General features: G+C 37.1%; 3 protein-coding genes across 5 annotated transcripts; all 3 read right to left on the reverse strand.

The window, feature by feature from the left end:
* Positions 1 to 4: 4 nt before the first annotated feature.
* Positions 5 to 2,604, reverse strand: LOC137718728 (endoglucanase 16-like). The gene is made up of 6 exons (XM_068458267.1): positions 2,310 to 2,604; positions 1,909 to 2,118; positions 1,625 to 1,825; positions 1,389 to 1,466; positions 1,138 to 1,287; positions 5 to 764 (listed from the first exon to the last, which is right to left on the reverse strand). Exons 1-6 carry the CDS (start codon positions 2,532 to 2,534, stop codon positions 177 to 179), a joined length of 1,452 nt encoding a protein of 483 aa, XP_068314368.1. The 5' UTR covers positions 2,535 to 2,604; the 3' UTR covers positions 5 to 176.
* Positions 2,605 to 3,771: 1,167 nt separating this feature from the next.
* LOC137718280 (fatty-acid-binding protein 2-like) lies at positions 3,772 to 7,707 on the reverse strand. Its single transcript, XM_068457801.1, has 11 exons — positions 7,553 to 7,707; positions 6,464 to 7,038; positions 6,150 to 6,357; positions 5,971 to 6,046; positions 5,772 to 5,874; positions 5,499 to 5,567; positions 5,072 to 5,108; positions 4,914 to 4,988; positions 4,784 to 4,835; positions 4,570 to 4,614; positions 3,772 to 4,415 (listed from the first exon to the last, which is right to left on the reverse strand). The coding sequence occupies exons 2-11, from the start codon at positions 6,931 to 6,933 to the stop codon at positions 4,318 to 4,320; spliced, it is 1,233 nt and encodes a 410-aa protein (XP_068313902.1). The 5' UTR covers positions 6,934 to 7,038; positions 7,553 to 7,707; the 3' UTR covers positions 3,772 to 4,317.
* Positions 7,708 to 9,984: 2,277 nt separating this feature from the next.
* On the reverse strand, positions 9,985 to 14,767 carry LOC137717672 (guanine nucleotide-binding protein alpha-1 subunit). Of its 3 annotated transcripts, none has more exons than XM_068457110.1 (14): positions 14,413 to 14,767; positions 13,713 to 13,862; positions 13,528 to 13,600; positions 13,167 to 13,204; positions 12,983 to 13,072; positions 12,743 to 12,814; positions 12,429 to 12,536; positions 12,186 to 12,287; positions 11,967 to 12,022; positions 11,522 to 11,656; positions 11,276 to 11,369; positions 11,081 to 11,140; positions 10,915 to 10,994; positions 9,985 to 10,530 (listed from the first exon to the last, which is right to left on the reverse strand). In XM_068457110.1, the coding sequence occupies exons 2-14, from the start codon at positions 13,773 to 13,775 to the stop codon at positions 10,353 to 10,355; spliced, it is 1,149 nt and encodes a 382-aa protein (XP_068313211.1). In that variant the 5' UTR covers positions 13,776 to 13,862; positions 14,413 to 14,767; the 3' UTR covers positions 9,985 to 10,352. The 3 variants fall into 3 exon arrangements, with proteins under 3 accessions (XP_068313211.1, XP_068313212.1, XP_068313210.1); XM_068457111.1 differs by having other exon boundaries at positions 10,921 to 10,994; positions 14,394 to 14,767; XM_068457109.1 differs by having other exon boundaries at positions 14,394 to 14,767.
* Positions 14,768 to 14,966: the final 199 nt, after the last annotated feature.

The raw sequence follows: 14,966 nt of genomic DNA on the forward strand, positions 1-14,966 counted from the left end.
CACCATTTTATACCCTTCTTTCTACAGCTTTCCCTCAACAGAGGTACATTTTGTTTCCAAAAGTTTGCATCTAAATCCCAAAACCACCTTCTCTAGGTAAAATTGTATATGGAATGGTAATGGGATTAGGGTTAGGGTTTTGGACAACACATCACCGGCCGTGCATGGATCTTTTCTTAGGCCGCAAGCTTCGCCAGCGGTCCGACCGCGAGCGAGTTCACGTAAGTGCATGGCTCGGTATACGACGACGCCCAACGTTTGTCCTCGAAGTTATCAAACCTATCGGGCCCACCGACGATGGCACCAGTCAACTCATTAGGGTTTGGCACATCCTTCTTGAACCAGTACACGAAGCTCATGGCGCAGTTAACGAGGCCGTTTTCCGCCTTCGGAACCGAAGCTCCTCTGTGGTGGGGTTGTTGGGGCGCGTTGGGTCCAAACCCGACCATGTAGGATCTTTTTTTGGGATTATCACCCAACAAGTAGTCCATTTGCTTCTTGGCAAAGGCCATGAGGGCGGCGGAGTCGAACTCTTTGCCTCCGCAGTTGACTTTTTGGTTGTGTTGGGCGAGGATGTCGCTGTAGACGGCGAATAAGTGGGCTGTTCCGGTGACGTATTGGGTGTTGGCTCCGTCTCTCAAGTGGATCATACCGCCCGGTGTCATTGTGATTTGGTGGTAAGGGCTGTCGGGGATGTTTGAGCAAATGTAACTGTCAGCTCCGTTTTTGTAGTTTTCTAGGGATTTTTCACCATCAAAGAACAGCTGCAAATAATTCACAAAATAAGACAATCGAATTAGTTGAATTAGCTAATATTGTTACTCTTACTATCATGGCTGATAATGAAATGTGTCAACGTTTTGCGAAGAAGTCTTGTGTAGACAGTAAGACCGGGTGGATAATTTGACAATCGGATCATGTAGCCTATCTAACTCATTTATCACAAAGGAGTGGAACCTTTGCATTTGAGTTAATTTGTACCTACGTAGGGCCAAGTGGTATCTAAATCCAGAAATGCCCATTTCTTTGTACAAGGGTTAGACAATTCATCTGGTTTGATTGTCAAACACAAGAACTTTCCATGCGGTACGACGAATGATAAGTTGAGATGGTACGAATTTATTTGTAGATAAGTACCTTGGCGAGGAGGACTTGTGCTCCGGCGTATTTAAGGTCCCAGCTGAACTCAGACACGGTGGCGCTGATGGCTTCTTCTTGAATGTACTTGAGATACACGGGCCTCTTTGTGGCAATGTACAACCAGGTTGCTGCCCACAATAGCTCATCCTACATTTTCCAGCAATTCAATTTTCTTTTAGTACCAGAAAATACATTCAATAATTTGAACTAGAATTGAATTTCAGAGGGATAGAGTTGAAGAAAATTACATTATAGCCAGAGTAAGAGCAGTAGAAAGGGCACTCTCCATCGTAAGTTCCCTTATGCGCCTTAGCCATTTGAAAGAGCTACAAAGAAAAACAATGATTAGAAGAATTTGATATATGTACACACTGATTAGTACATCAACAGTTGAAAATTCTGTAATCGGTTTTATTTGTGCATATGTTATGCCTGAAAAAAATAAAAAAAAAATAAAAAATAAAAAATAAAAAAAATAACATACGAGTTTGGCTTTGTTGAGTAGCCTACGAGCATAGGCACGATCTATTTTTCTGAACACAACTGCAGAGGCAGCCATGGCGGCTGAAGTTTCGGCTGCAATTTCAGTTCCAGGTGTTCTATCATCAATCTTCAACACAGTTCTTGGTGTTTGCATATCTTCAGGTCTAGTCCAACATTCATGGTCTTTATTTGGGTCTCCAACCTTTTAAGAATTTGATAAATAATTAGCACTAATTACTTTGTAGTTTTAAAAATAATGAATACCAACTTAATTAATTCCTATACCTGAACGTATAATCTGTTTTTGCTGGTGGCTTTGAGAAAATAATCAGTGCCCCATTTGATGCCGGCAAGAACGTTTTCCAGTTCTCCAGTAGCTTGGAGCTGTTGCCTGTAAAACATGGCAGCCCACGACAGAGTTGTGACGGTGAATGCCATCGGAAGACCGTACTTGACGTTGTCCCCGGCATCATAGTATCCTCCAGCAAGGTCGACCTGCATTAAAAGAAAACATTCAAATTACAAAAATTTAAACAAAAGTTAGAGAAATTATTTGTATCTGACCCTCATACATGACTTGCTCACGAACGTTCATGCGACGATAAGATACAAAACGTAATCATTACTCAAAGGAAGAGTGAGAGAGAGAGAGAGAGAGAGAGAGAGAGAGAGTTAGAGAGACGAACATTTGCTTCTTTGCCGTCATCGAGGGCGGAGTCGCCTCTCCATGCAGGTCTATGATTGGGAGGGAGTTTCCCTGATCTTTGAGCCTCAAGGAAAATAATGGACTTGGTGAGGGCGTCCTTATAATTGAAACCAGTGCCATGAACGCTAAGAACAAGTCCTTGGGAGATAGCAAGGCATGCCACAACCGCGGCGACGACGCCACTTCTTCTAACAAACATTTCCATATAATTTTCGAAAGCTCAGATGCCAAAACACTTTTGAAAAGAAAAGAAACCCAACTTTACAATTGAGAAAGCTGAAAAAAGAAGGGATGGGGTGAAGAAGCCCACAAATGGTGCATACTTTAATAGTCAAACTAAATAAGGGGGAAGAAGATCAAAGTGATTGGTTGTGTTTTTCTGGTTGGTGGTTAATTTGTTTTGGGAAAATAGATAATTTTATGACGTGGTATTTAACTGGCGGCTCTTGTTAACCAGTTTTGGTTTGTGATGGCGGGAAAATTGAGAATTGAGCCAGGTTTAGAGAAGATAAGCTAATTTTGTGTATGGTCGTGGGATTTTGGGTGGAAGAGGAAAATTGTGGGGTTGGAACCAAACATTTTTAACTTAAGGTTTTACTATACTTGAATATATGGTAGATGTTTACTTGGTTTGGTTGGTTTTTACTTTTTTTTTGCTAGCATTAGAGGGTCCAAAATAGTAAGGGGACGGGAGAGTTCGAAACTATTACAAAATTTTAAAGGAGAGGAGTTTCAAACCTGAGTGCATGAGTAGAAACTCACCATCCTATCCGCTGAAGTTTTCTTAATTTTTGGGAGATTTAATTCTCCTTATCATAAGCTTATCTAATTTGGAATTAGATGATAAGGGAGTTCGGACTCTGACATAAATGAGCAAAAATATTGTTTTAATCAACTGAGCCAACTCTAACAGGAAAAAGTGTGTGAGAACTTCATTGGTTTGGGGACGGCCAATGTCCTAACAGCTTAGTGGTATCTCCCCGATGCCTTGTATTTTGAGTTTTTGACATGAAGATATGAAGTCAACTCCTAGTAAAAAGGTGTAACAGGTCACATGTTTATTGCTTCCATATTATGGACGGCGAGCTTTCAAATTTGACTAAAAAGTATGTTTATAGGACAATTTATAGCCCATGGGAAGCATGTAACATGATGGACGGCAAAGTTTCGACAGAGATGGTTCAAATGAGTCAAAGAGCCGTTTCACTCTAACTAGTTATTGGTATAGTGGTCATAATTTCGGATCTCCATGCCTAGTTGATTAAAAATTCATGAGTTTGTATCATTAATTGGAACGTTAAGGAAAAAATTGAGCGGAAAGTTGTTCTAAAATGGCTATCCCGTTGAGTAACAGGCATAGACCTTGTTTGGCTTTTTTGCTAAGATAGTGTAGGATATGTGTTCATCAATAACACACATGGTACTTTAATAAGACTCGCAATTCGAAACCAACATGAATATAGGGCTTGATGGTACACAACAGTTCATTAGTACGAGTTCCTGTATAATTACATTATTCTTTTTATATCGTTTTGCATGTTGATCAACTGATACTGGTATAAAACAATAAAGCCAAACAAGACCCATTTCCACCAACTAGGGTAGGGATGAAGGAAATACGTTAAATGAAAAACTGTGTAGCATATAGTAAACATATGCATATACCATTAAGAAGAAACCAAACTATTCTTATGGGACTTGTACTTTCAGTAGCTACAATTTGAAGCTGATGATTTTTTTTCCAGGGGCTATCATCTAACGTGTGCTAAGCTATAAAGAATGGCGCATTTCGCAAGAAAATAATCGTTATCCTAGGAGCCGGCGAGGTCACTGATTGCCCTTGTAATGCTTTCCAGCCACATCAACGTCTTCAACATCTGGCACTGTTGAGCTGATGTCTGCGAACAAATAATACGGCTAAGCACTCAGCAGTTTCACCGGATTGGCAACCACTTGCCCTTTAAAAAGATAGGCAAGGGAGACACATTTCAGCAACTTCGTATAATATTGGCGACGTTTCTGCCAATCTCTTCTTTTGTTTGCTCTGACACGGGAACATCTCCGAGGTACATATCAAAGAAAGCCCCTGACAGTAGAACTTTGTGCATCAGAAATCTATCCCCGGAAAAGTATATGATTGGATTCTTTTCACCATATTCATTGAGACTTGATGAGATATAAAAATGTACCAAGGAGAGTATTGAAATAAAACGGATGGTTCAGAAGGAAAATTCACTTACTGCATAGATCCTTGCTGTGGACTGCTCCAATCTGATTACCTTCAACTGCAAAATTTCATACAAAATGCTAAGCAATCAACAAATTTTAACTGCAAATTTGAAGCATTACAATGTAAAATAGAAATGTGAAAGGAAGTGTTGGACGGTTCTGGGGTCTGGTCAAGCCTGTATACTTTGTGCTCAATTGACATTTGGTTAAGCAATCACCACTCACTTTTAGTAATTAAGTTTCCATTGGCCGTGCGTTGAAAATCGATTGTTGTTCCCTGAAATATTCGAGACCGTTAATGTAATTCAGTGAACAAAGTGGTATAAGAAAGGATGCAAGAATAATATAGTATTACCAATGGCAAGGGAATATCTTGTGTAAAGTTTGAACCAAATGTTCTTATGCAATGATAGTCAGTCTCTGGGTTTGTCTGAAAGAACCAAAGGACAAGAATTAGCAAATAACAGATCAGAAACTCTAAAAAAGAAGACTCTAGAAAGGGAGATGATTTACCTTCACTAATCGGTCTCGAAGGGATTTCTCAAAGGCACTGCATCAAATGTAATCAAAAGTACATAAATGAGAATTAACAAATTTCAATTTTCAACATTGCTGTAGCATGTATATACTAGGATACATAGCGAGGAAGGAACAAGGCTAACTTAGCAGAAGCTAAGCTTACGTAACATGGCAAATTAACTTGCAAAACCACTTTCTCACAAACAGACCACCCGTTTCAAGGCCTATCCAAGCCACTACAAAATATGGAGCGAACCTATATGGTATACTAACAATGATGACATCAGAGACGGGGATTATGAGTGTTTAAGAACAGTAATCCTAATGAAAGCCTCAAGATTGTGTCTCATCTCAATTAAAATAGGGACACCCAAAACCCAAATAAATATCCAAGGATGTACAGAACAGAAATGTAACTTACTCTCTCACAGTATCGATTTTGATCCCGTTGCAATTAACCACAAGCCTAACTGTCATATCAATATCCGCTCTGTAGGGAAAAAGAAAAATGCAATGAGTAGTAGAAATCTGATCAAATACAGGAAACTTAGCAGCGGGCAATAAATAAATAATAGAAAACGTAAAGTGTTTAGTATCCGCTGATTTAATTGATCTTCATTTACCAGAAAAAAAATGGACAAGAAAAATGGAGAAAATTACACCGTGTAGCATGGATCATGATAGTTGTCATTACCTGAGAAGATCCTCATAGAAATCATGGCGTTTGTTTAGTTCATCAACTGAAATGGATGCATATTTTGCCCCCAATTGCTTGCAAACCGAGCGAGGATGGACATCTACATAGAAAGAATAGATAAATAAATGAAAGAGTTAAACATAATGGATGCAAAAAGTTGCAGACTGGAAGTAACATATAAATACTAATAACATACAAAACCCAAATGCGTATATCTTCAGAGATTTTATTTTGATTATCGTCATTGTTTTGGATCCAGTTCCCACAAGGACCTGCAACAGTAGACAATGTCAATATTAAATCATGTAACTGAGAAGATCTGAACATAAACATGGCAGCCTTGCACTAAAGAAGAACAAAAGGACAAGCCCCAACCTCTGAACTTAAACTGGAATTACTCTCTCCTGTTAAAACATTGTCCAAAATCATAGGAAACTCAGTGCCGGTTTTAGGTTCCACTGCTTGTCTTCTCCAGTCCAAGTCGGGAATTGGTAATCCTGCACATCTGTGATGCTCAACCTCACAAGGCTTTTGGTCCATGACATCCGTATTCTCCAATGGAACAGCTAGTACATTTGATGATCTGGTGGTAATTAACAACGAAAACGGTTTGTAGTCAACATCAAAAGCAGAACCCATGGGAAATATACACTTCAAATCTACTCCCTGGTATAGGCTTAAGAACTTACAAGCTGCCGAAAGGAGGTACAAGTCCAGCAGCTAACGAGAGCATGGGATGTGAATGTAGCTTTTCACCTTCTCTGTGCAGGAATTGCATCACAAAAGCCGAAATCTTTCCAAAAACAACTGCATTAGCAGATTCTCCTCTCAATGCAAATCCAAAGTGAAATCCTTTAAGATTATGTCGACCAGAAGTAAAATGTTTAACTTGTGGCGAAGACGTGGAGCTTCCAGGTTCAGAATCATGCATATTACCCTCTATCTCTCTAGAAGCATTTGTACTGGGTCCACTAGAGAAGAAGAATAGTAAAGAACCAGCAAGTTTAGAAACGTGGTTAAATGCTCCTTCAAGAGCTAAACTTCCGGGAACATGAAAGTATCTACACCGGTGCAATGAATTGTCCGCCAATGAACTAAAATGTGAATTGTACGGAGACCCTTCATCGAAATCCATGAACCCGAACCGCTTAATGCTCATGTTTTGCTATGTCCTAAGATCCTACCCTAATTGTCTCTTAAAACTTCCTCAACACAAAAATTGAGTTTAAGATATAAATCAAGACGGATACGATACGATATACACCTGCAGAAATTCACATGGAAGTTCAGAAAATGAACAAGAAAATGCATGCATAACATCATTAACAAGAAATGTAACGGTGCAGTTTATAAACATTGCTTCTGGGATAAATTCATATAAACTTTTCAATCAATTCCAATGACATAATTAAAGTAAATAATTTGATATTAGCGGATGCAATTCATAATCCAAAACCCAAATCCCTAACCATTAATTTCAAGTTTCAACATTCCATCAGAACAATTTGATAAATTATGACAAATTAATGAAAAAGCAAGTTCACACCTTTAATCAAAAGCGAATTAGTTGTGCTTGGAAAGAATCACAGAAAATTGGAAAAGGGAAATGGGAAAGCGAGAAAATGCATGCAAATGGATTTGGGAAAAGCACTTTTCTTTGTCATTCGCCTTTGGCCTCCACGTTTTCTGCGTTTGCGCATTTCCTCATTTTCTCAAGAACCAAACAGAAAACAAAAAGCACCCAGATAAAAGAAATGGAAAATCACAAGATTAAGAACCTGGGATTGCAGCAATCGAGCTTCTGGGGCGAAAGATCAATTGGGTTTTTGTTCCGCTTGATCTTCGGTGCTTCTTCTGCATGCAAAAAGTTGGGTTTCTTCTGTAATTTTAAAATTCGGGAATAAAGCGGAGAGAGAAAGGAATATATGCTTTGGCCACGAAAGTTTTCTGTGAACAAATAAGAATTCGGCTAGCGAAATGACGATTATGTCCTTGCGCGTTAGCCGTCAAAGTTGTCTTCAACCTTCTGTCCTTTTTGAACACGTGTGTTCAATGCAGTTGGCAGACGTGGTCGGTTGCGATAGCCTTTTACATTTAAGGAGCATATGTGCTAACTGCCATAAATTACGGCGTATGCTAATCATGCATTTGATTATATGTTCCGTATTCTTTCTTTGAACTTTGATTTATTATTTTTATTGAAAAGTAACATTTAACGTGGACTCTCTATAGCATCACTCTCATCTCAGAGTTTAACATCAATTCTCGTGACAACTTTATATAACATTATGCTAAAAATATGAGTTGCAGAGAATCCATGAAGAGTCCTACTTTTGAGGAAGTCTCCTTAGCGTTTCTCATTTTTGCTCAATACTCTCAAGTGATGGTATGTTTACCATCATATTTATCATTGTTAGAAGAGTTTAAATTTCGAGACCTGTTTAGTGAATAAACATAAATCTCAAAATTTAAACTGTGTATTTATTTGAAGGTGGTGAATAAAAATGCAACCATTAAATAAAAGTACCTCCCAAGAAATTGGAACAAATACATGGAACTTGGGGAGTTTTGAAAAATGATATTCTTATTATCTATTTATATCTTTCTAATAGAGATAAGACATACATATGTTGGTGGATTTTACAATAGTCTATTGAAAAGATGGTACAAATAATGATACAAATAAATAATAAGTGTATCTATAATTTTGGTTTGGACTTCTAGGTAATATAAAATATCTTCAAAACTCCTTTTTGGGGAAAAAAAGGCGCACGGATGGGAAAAGTAATAAAACCCTAAAACATAAGCACGCGAGGGGTGCTAAACTCAAGCTTTTCATGTTTTAAATTTTTCCATAAATACATGGCAATGGCATGTGTTGTTGCAAATTCTCATCGTGCATTTGAAGCTAACGTTTCGTCAAAATTGTTTTGTTCCTTAGATACCAAACTATTTTATTCTACGTGCGTGCATTTAAAGTGCATTTTTCACGTGTTTTTGATCGATTAGGGTTTTTAAAGAACTTGGATAAGAGTAATGAAGAAAGATTCTTCAAATACGAAACATCTGAGTTTGATGATTTCATGTACGAGAAATGATATTCGTGCTTTTGTTTGCTCCATTTCATCTCTTCTCTTGAACCATTTATTAATTCTAACAAGAGATTTTTCAATATAATCGGCACACGATGTGATACATCACGTGTTACTATACAAATGGTGAGATATGTATGTTAAAAAGTTAATAACTTAAAAAGTAAAATTTCTTACCACTTACATAAAAAAAATGATATATCACCCGTATTTTCGTCACAATAAAAAATTTCTCTAATCTAACATCTAAACAAAAAAATATAACATTAAATAAACAAAAAAAAATGTGCGAAAAATATTTTCCTCGAAAACGTGCTTGCGCACGAAGAAGAAACTTTGTTGGTAAGAAAACACTTGGCATGCTTTATTGGTGGGTTTCTTTTTCTGTTGAGTCTTTGACCAACCTATCAGTTGGAATTATTTGGTCGGAATCTGCCAACAGTGCGCCAAAGTCCGGAAGAATCATATGATCTTTGACAAGTACGACATATGACACAACCGACCTGCTTTTGTTTGTTTTTACTTTATTATAAAATGAAATGGACCTACTAATTGGATCATGAACCAACTAATTAGGTCATTAACCAATTAATTAGGCACTGTAATCTGCTAGTGTCCTGCTAATAAAACAATTTGAGAAAATAAGCAAGAAACAATTATATTGATCTTGAAAACTACAGGGACGGAAGTGAAACTTTGTGAGAAGTAAAAAGCTAAAAACGTGTTTTTCCTTTTCCCGACACAAGCGATATCGGGATTTGGTGCGGGGAGAATCGAATTAGAAACTCGAGCGTAGATATCGGGATTTGATGCGGGGAGAATCAAATTAGAAACTCGAGCGTAAAGATGAATTCTTGTAACCAACCAAGGGCAGAGCCAAGTACAAGGCTCTCCTAGGCTACAGCATAGGGAGAATTTGGTTCTTCAAGCCTAAAAATATTAATTTTTAGGTTAGTTTATGATTTTTAATTGTCATATTTCACATAAGAAATGAAATTTTTTTTATTAGTAAGCATATTTTTAAGAATAATAAGAACTGATAGATGTTAAATAAACTCATCAAACCAATATTATATTTAATAGTAATAAATTAAAACTTTCATATCACAAATGGTTCCTTATTTTATTCACTTAAAAGCTTTGAAAGCTAGAAACCTAGAAAACATAGCATAAAATTCTTGCTTCAAATTACTACATTCAAGTTTTTACTATTATATAACTTTATGTAGGCAACATAGGATTAAAAACTTGATTTCGTAGTAATAATTTCAGCTTAGCTCATCCACCGAATAATTTCTGGCTACGCCATTGTAACCAACTTACCTATAGGTCCTTTGCAACAATCATTTTTTTATGTTATTACATCTGTCATGACACTCGTTTAAGTGGAACAGGATTTTAATTAAAAATATAAAATGCTAACAATCAAGGAATCTGCTGAGTGTGCTGAGAATGTGTTCTTCAAAATACAACTTGGTGTTCCCGGTCACAATAATCCGGCCTCGAAGAGATTTCTCCGTCTCAACGTCTCGTCTACGAGCTTGAAAGTCTTCTTCACAAGCTTCTGATCAAGGGCAGTGGTTCTGTAGATCTTAAACACCCTGTCTACGCGGTCAGGGGCCGTGCTCTGGAAGTACAGTTCCTCAAATTTCTTCTTCACAAACCTGAATGCAAACATTTACAATGTTTAGCTTTCTCGTTTATCGTAGATTTACTCTGGTAACTAATCTATGCAAAAAGGTGAAGACGGATATTGGAGGTTTAGGAAAAGACGATGAAGTAGGTCCGGGGTTCGGCCACAAATAATCGAGTAGGTTTGTCCCTGTATTGGATGTATCAACGACAGTGTTTTTATTGTGAAAAGGATTGCAAATGGTGGTGAAGCTTTCAGACAGCTAAAGGCCTTTTGGGAACAATTTGGACAAAAAGACAGGTTGGCAGAGTTTTCAGGGGCTCGTTAAAGCTAAATACGTGCACGCGCACGATTTAGTAATTTTCCTTTCATCCAAAGCAAAGGACCACAACAAAGATGTAAATTATATGCTTACTCATACGCATGTTCAATCTCTTGCTTTCCTGTTGACACCGGCTGGTAATCTTTGAACCACTCGCAGACGTTAAGTTGTACCTGCACAAGGAAATTTCAATAGCCCATACAGGATGTTAGTTTGTTGCCATGAATGAAAAACCGTACACTGATTTATTAACTCTTACGTTTAGAACTTTCTTCTCGAATATATCGAACTTGTTTAAGAATAGCATGAACGACGTTTTCTGCATCCAAATTAAAAAAAAAAGAAAGAGAAGATAAAATGTTAAAGAGCCCACCCGGGTTAGAAGAAGAAATCTGTGCAACCGGCAAACCACACACGCGACACAAACTTGCAAGAAAATAGAAGAAAAGAAAACCTCAAAACACGGTTGCTTCAGGACCCACTCAAAAAGTTCCTTTGTCTCCATCATTCGATTTTTGCTTTCATCCTCGAAGAGTGTTTGATCATACCTGAAACACAATCGTCAATAAAAAAATACTTCATCTCGGCAGAGGTATCTTTAAAAAAAATGATCGGTGACTAGTCGAAGACCAGGATCATCACTACCACACTGCATGCCTATGATGATAAAGTGGGTGACTGAAAGTAAGGATGATCTTACTCGCTAACTGCGGCACAAAATATTACAGCTGTAACGCCTTCAAATAGATGGATCCATTTCCTTCTCTCATTTCTCTGGCCTCCAACATCAAAGAGTCGATATACTTCACCGCTTTTCTTATTTTCTCCAACAGGGCTGCGAATCATAGTCATCAATGAGTTGTTTGTTAGAAACTTCAACGGTTCTATAAATGAGTCGCACAAAATAGAAATTTGTTGAAAATAAATGCATCATTCTAAAATGTGCACGGGTTATTAGAAAATCTTGAACTAAATTAAATTATATTGGCATCCCTAGGTTGAATTTCTACAAATTCAAAAATCAGCTGATTTAGAACTGATAATTGGCACGGTCAGGATAACAGTACAACTATAAATAGAATGTCAAAGTTCCAAGAAAAAGTCGTGACAAGTCTTTAAGAAATAAAAAAAAACAGAATAATTACCTGAACTGGATCTCTACGACACCAGTTGTACGAACTCTAGCATGAAGAACATCCTCCTGCAATACAAAAACATGCCACTTTTGAGCTATAAATTCGTAACTTTTCCACATTAGTGCAAGAAGTTCTTGTCCTGCCTTAGCTACAAACCGATATACATATAAAATATTATAGTGCTTCATTCAATTCGAACAATGAGTTACAATTGTGAACTTTAGGTACCTTGGTTGGAACATAATCTGGGTCAGCTAATCTTTGAAGATTCTCCATGAAATAGTGGGCACAATCAGGAACTTGGAGTTCATTACCACGAGCACATGTTTCCTACAATGGTAGAGTGGGAGTGCTTCACTTAGAGCATTGGACAAAAGGCAAAAGCAGAAGTAAAAAATATCTGGATTTCAACACTAGGATTGATGTCAAACAAATGGTATATGTCAGTCAGCTGCACGAAGTAACAGCTACCTGAATTGCCGCTTCTTTCCAAAGAGTCTCTATATCCTGTGCAAGCTCTTTAGTGAGACGTGGATAATCCAATCTGCTGCCAATTGTTGATAGTTTCTCTCCAATTTCCTAATAACGAATCCAAAATTTAATAAGACTCAAGCAAAGGACTGAAAAAGCCAAATTTTTTAAATAAAAGAAACTTGTGCATTAATTTTTAAGTATAAATCATATGTTAAGAAACAGTTAAATCAAAATCCGTCAACTTGTTTGCTAAATTAAAAGACAACATGAGAAAAGGCAATGTAATAGACAATCAAAGTATGAGCTCGAACCTTATTTTCTCTGGATATTTCAAACGTTTCTCTGTCGTTCTGAGCAAGTTCCTTTGACCCATCATACAGTACCTATTCAACCATATCATGCATACGTTAGATAGAAGCATTACATTCAGATTCTTTTTCTCTGAATACAAGACCACAAGATATATTTTCTTCTATAAAGAGTGGGCTCCAATACTCCTTATATAATGCAGAAAGGGAAATAACCAACACACCCTTTCAAGTATTGCGTACTTTTATGGTCTGATATACATTGGCGTGGATGACTGAGATGTAGCTCTTGAGCTCGGACTCATCAAATCCAGTTTGAAACAAAAGCTTTATCTGCAAATAGATCATGTGTAACGAAGGTAAAAATATTTACGCTGTTGTATAAAGGACAGTAAACTTAAATAAAGAAGCGTATACAATGTCTTACCTGCTTAAAAATTGTGGACTTCCCGGATTCCCCAGCACCTTAAAAAAATAGGTTGACCATATTAGTTGTGGAAGCGAAAACCATGGTTAATGATAAAATTAAAGCTGTATTCTCGAAATGACCATGAAAATGCAACAGGTGCAAACTCTTTAACATCAAACAGAAATACACACTAAAGTTATATTAGTTACTTCCCTGAGATTGGAAACCATCACCTCACAAACAGTACAACACAACTATATGCTACCCTCGGTCATAAAAATGCAAGTTTGCAACCGTGCAAAACTCAAACTAGAAGGTGCGTGGTTGTTAAGCATGTGAATCATAAAAGTCAACAAGAAATCCATTAAATGATACGTACCAAGTAGGAGAAGTTTCTGAATATGCTTTTCGGCCTTCGTTTCTTGTTCAATTCGCCTTTCAATTTCTGCAGTCTGGAAATGCACGCATTGACAATAAATTAGAGCCTATTTGTAAACGCAAAGTTCTCCAGCAACTCATGGTTAAAAGCATTACAAAGTTTGTATTCTATCATGCATAATCCACCTGAGCATTCTCTTCGCTGTCCGCTTCGTTGTAGTGTTTGCTTCTACTGCAGAGTATGCCCATATTTTCGATCAAATAGACAGCATAGACAGTGCACGACGTGTACCATGTACCTTCAACTCCCTTCCGAAAAACTTATATCAAATGGACCTAATCACAAACCTAAACGACAATCAAGGGGGCACTAGAGAACATGGGCAGAAATCCCAAAAAAAAAAAAAAAACGAAAAACGAAAAACAAAATATAACAATTAAGATACAATGCCACCATCAATACGAAATTAAGAATAAACCCATCAGCCAAGGCCCAAGTTAGGGAAAGATAATTAGTTAGCAAATATTAACTACAAATTTGCTTTTGGTCTACCTATAAATTGACAACTATATATTGTTTTCCTAACAATTTAGCTGGACACCAAACAAATTAAATAAATCAAAAATTGCCCACCAACTAAAATAATTGACATTCCACAAAAAGGAAAGATTTTGAAAGCAACCCATCAAAGAAAACTAAATCCAAAAACAACCCAAAATCGTATTCAATCAAACTAACATCTTAATCCAGTCAGGCAAGATCAAAAGCAGAGATCTGTTCTCCCAGAAGAAAAAAAATCCCAAAAAAGCAAAGAGCAACAGAAGAACAATACAACACATAAAGTAAGGAGCTTTCAGTGAGCTAACCCGATGAAAAAGAAACCACCTTTCGTTTCTGGGCTGTGGATTTTTACACTGAAGCAGCAGAAGCAGATTGAGCTGAATCGAAATTGCTTTTTGTATAAGTGCTTTTGTGCTAAACGTGGGCAATAAATGGTGTTTTTTTGGGTGTGTATTTAAATTAAAAAATTTAATACAAACAGAGCAGAAAATTGGAATTTGAAACCAATGAATGTTGTGGGAATTGTATATAGTATGAAAAGTTATGAGGAAGCGAAATGGTTATCGAAGTGTTTGCCAAATCTGGAAACAAAAAGGGAAAAAATAGAAAGAAAAAGAAAGAGCGCCGAAAGCTGCAGAGCTCTGTTTTTCTTCTCGGATGATTCTTCTCCCTTCTCTCCCCTCACGCTTTTCAGTCAAAGTTAGAAAAGACAGGCCCAATTAAAAATTAAATATTGGTTATTATTTATATTTGTAATTAAAAAATTGGATTCTAATTTTTGTATTTTATGTAAAATAGTGTATATTATCTTCTTGAGAGAATAGACGGTCTGTTGACTGGGCCGTACTAAGCTCGATAATATATTTAGATGAGAAATA

The sequence above is a fragment of the Pyrus communis genome, chromosome 15 (genome assembly GCF_963583255.1).
Source record: "Pyrus communis chromosome 15, drPyrComm1.1, whole genome shotgun sequence".
NCBI lineage: Eukaryota > Viridiplantae > Streptophyta > Magnoliopsida > Rosales > Rosaceae > Pyrus > Pyrus communis.

What these genes read in the sequence shown, in the direction of transcription:
- LOC137717672 (XM_068457110.1), bottom strand. Translation starts at nt 13,775, where the DNA reads ATGGGCATACTCTGCAGTAGAAGCAAACACTACAACGAAGCGGACAGC. An exon ending in ACAGCGAAGAGAATGCTCAG is followed by an intron (nt 13,601 to 13,712) that starts GTGGATTATGCA and finishes GTGCATTTCCAG; the next exon opens with ACTGCAGAAATTGAAAGGCG. An exon ending in AGTCCACAATTTTTAAGCAG is followed by an intron (nt 13,073 to 13,166) that starts GTAAGACATTGT and finishes ATCTATTTGCAG; the next exon opens with ATAAAGCTTTTGTTTCAAAC.
- LOC137718728 (XM_068458267.1), bottom strand. Translation starts at nt 2,534, where the DNA reads ATGGAAATGTTTGTTAGAAGAAGTGGCGTCGTCGCCGCGGTTGTGGCA. An exon ending in AAAACAGATTATACGTTCAG is followed by an intron (nt 1,826 to 1,908) that starts GTATAGGAATTA and finishes AATTCTTAAAAG; the next exon opens with GTTGGAGACCCAAATAAAGA. An exon ending in CACAAGTCCTCCTCGCCAAG is followed by an intron (nt 765 to 1,137) that starts GTACTTATCTAC and finishes AATTATTTGCAG; the next exon opens with CTGTTCTTTGATGGTGAAAA.
- LOC137718280 (XM_068457801.1), bottom strand. Translation starts at nt 6,933, where the DNA reads ATGAGCATTAAGCGGTTCGGGTTCATGGATTTCGATGAAGGGTCTCCG. An exon ending in GATATACGCATTTGGGTTTT is followed by an intron (nt 5,875 to 5,970) that starts GTATGTTATTAG and finishes CTTTCTATGTAG; the next exon opens with ATGTCCATCCTCGCTCGGTT. An exon ending in AAGATATTCCCTTGCCATTG is followed by an intron (nt 4,836 to 4,913) that starts GTAATACTATAT and finishes CGAATATTTCAG; the next exon opens with GGAACAACAATCGATTTTCA.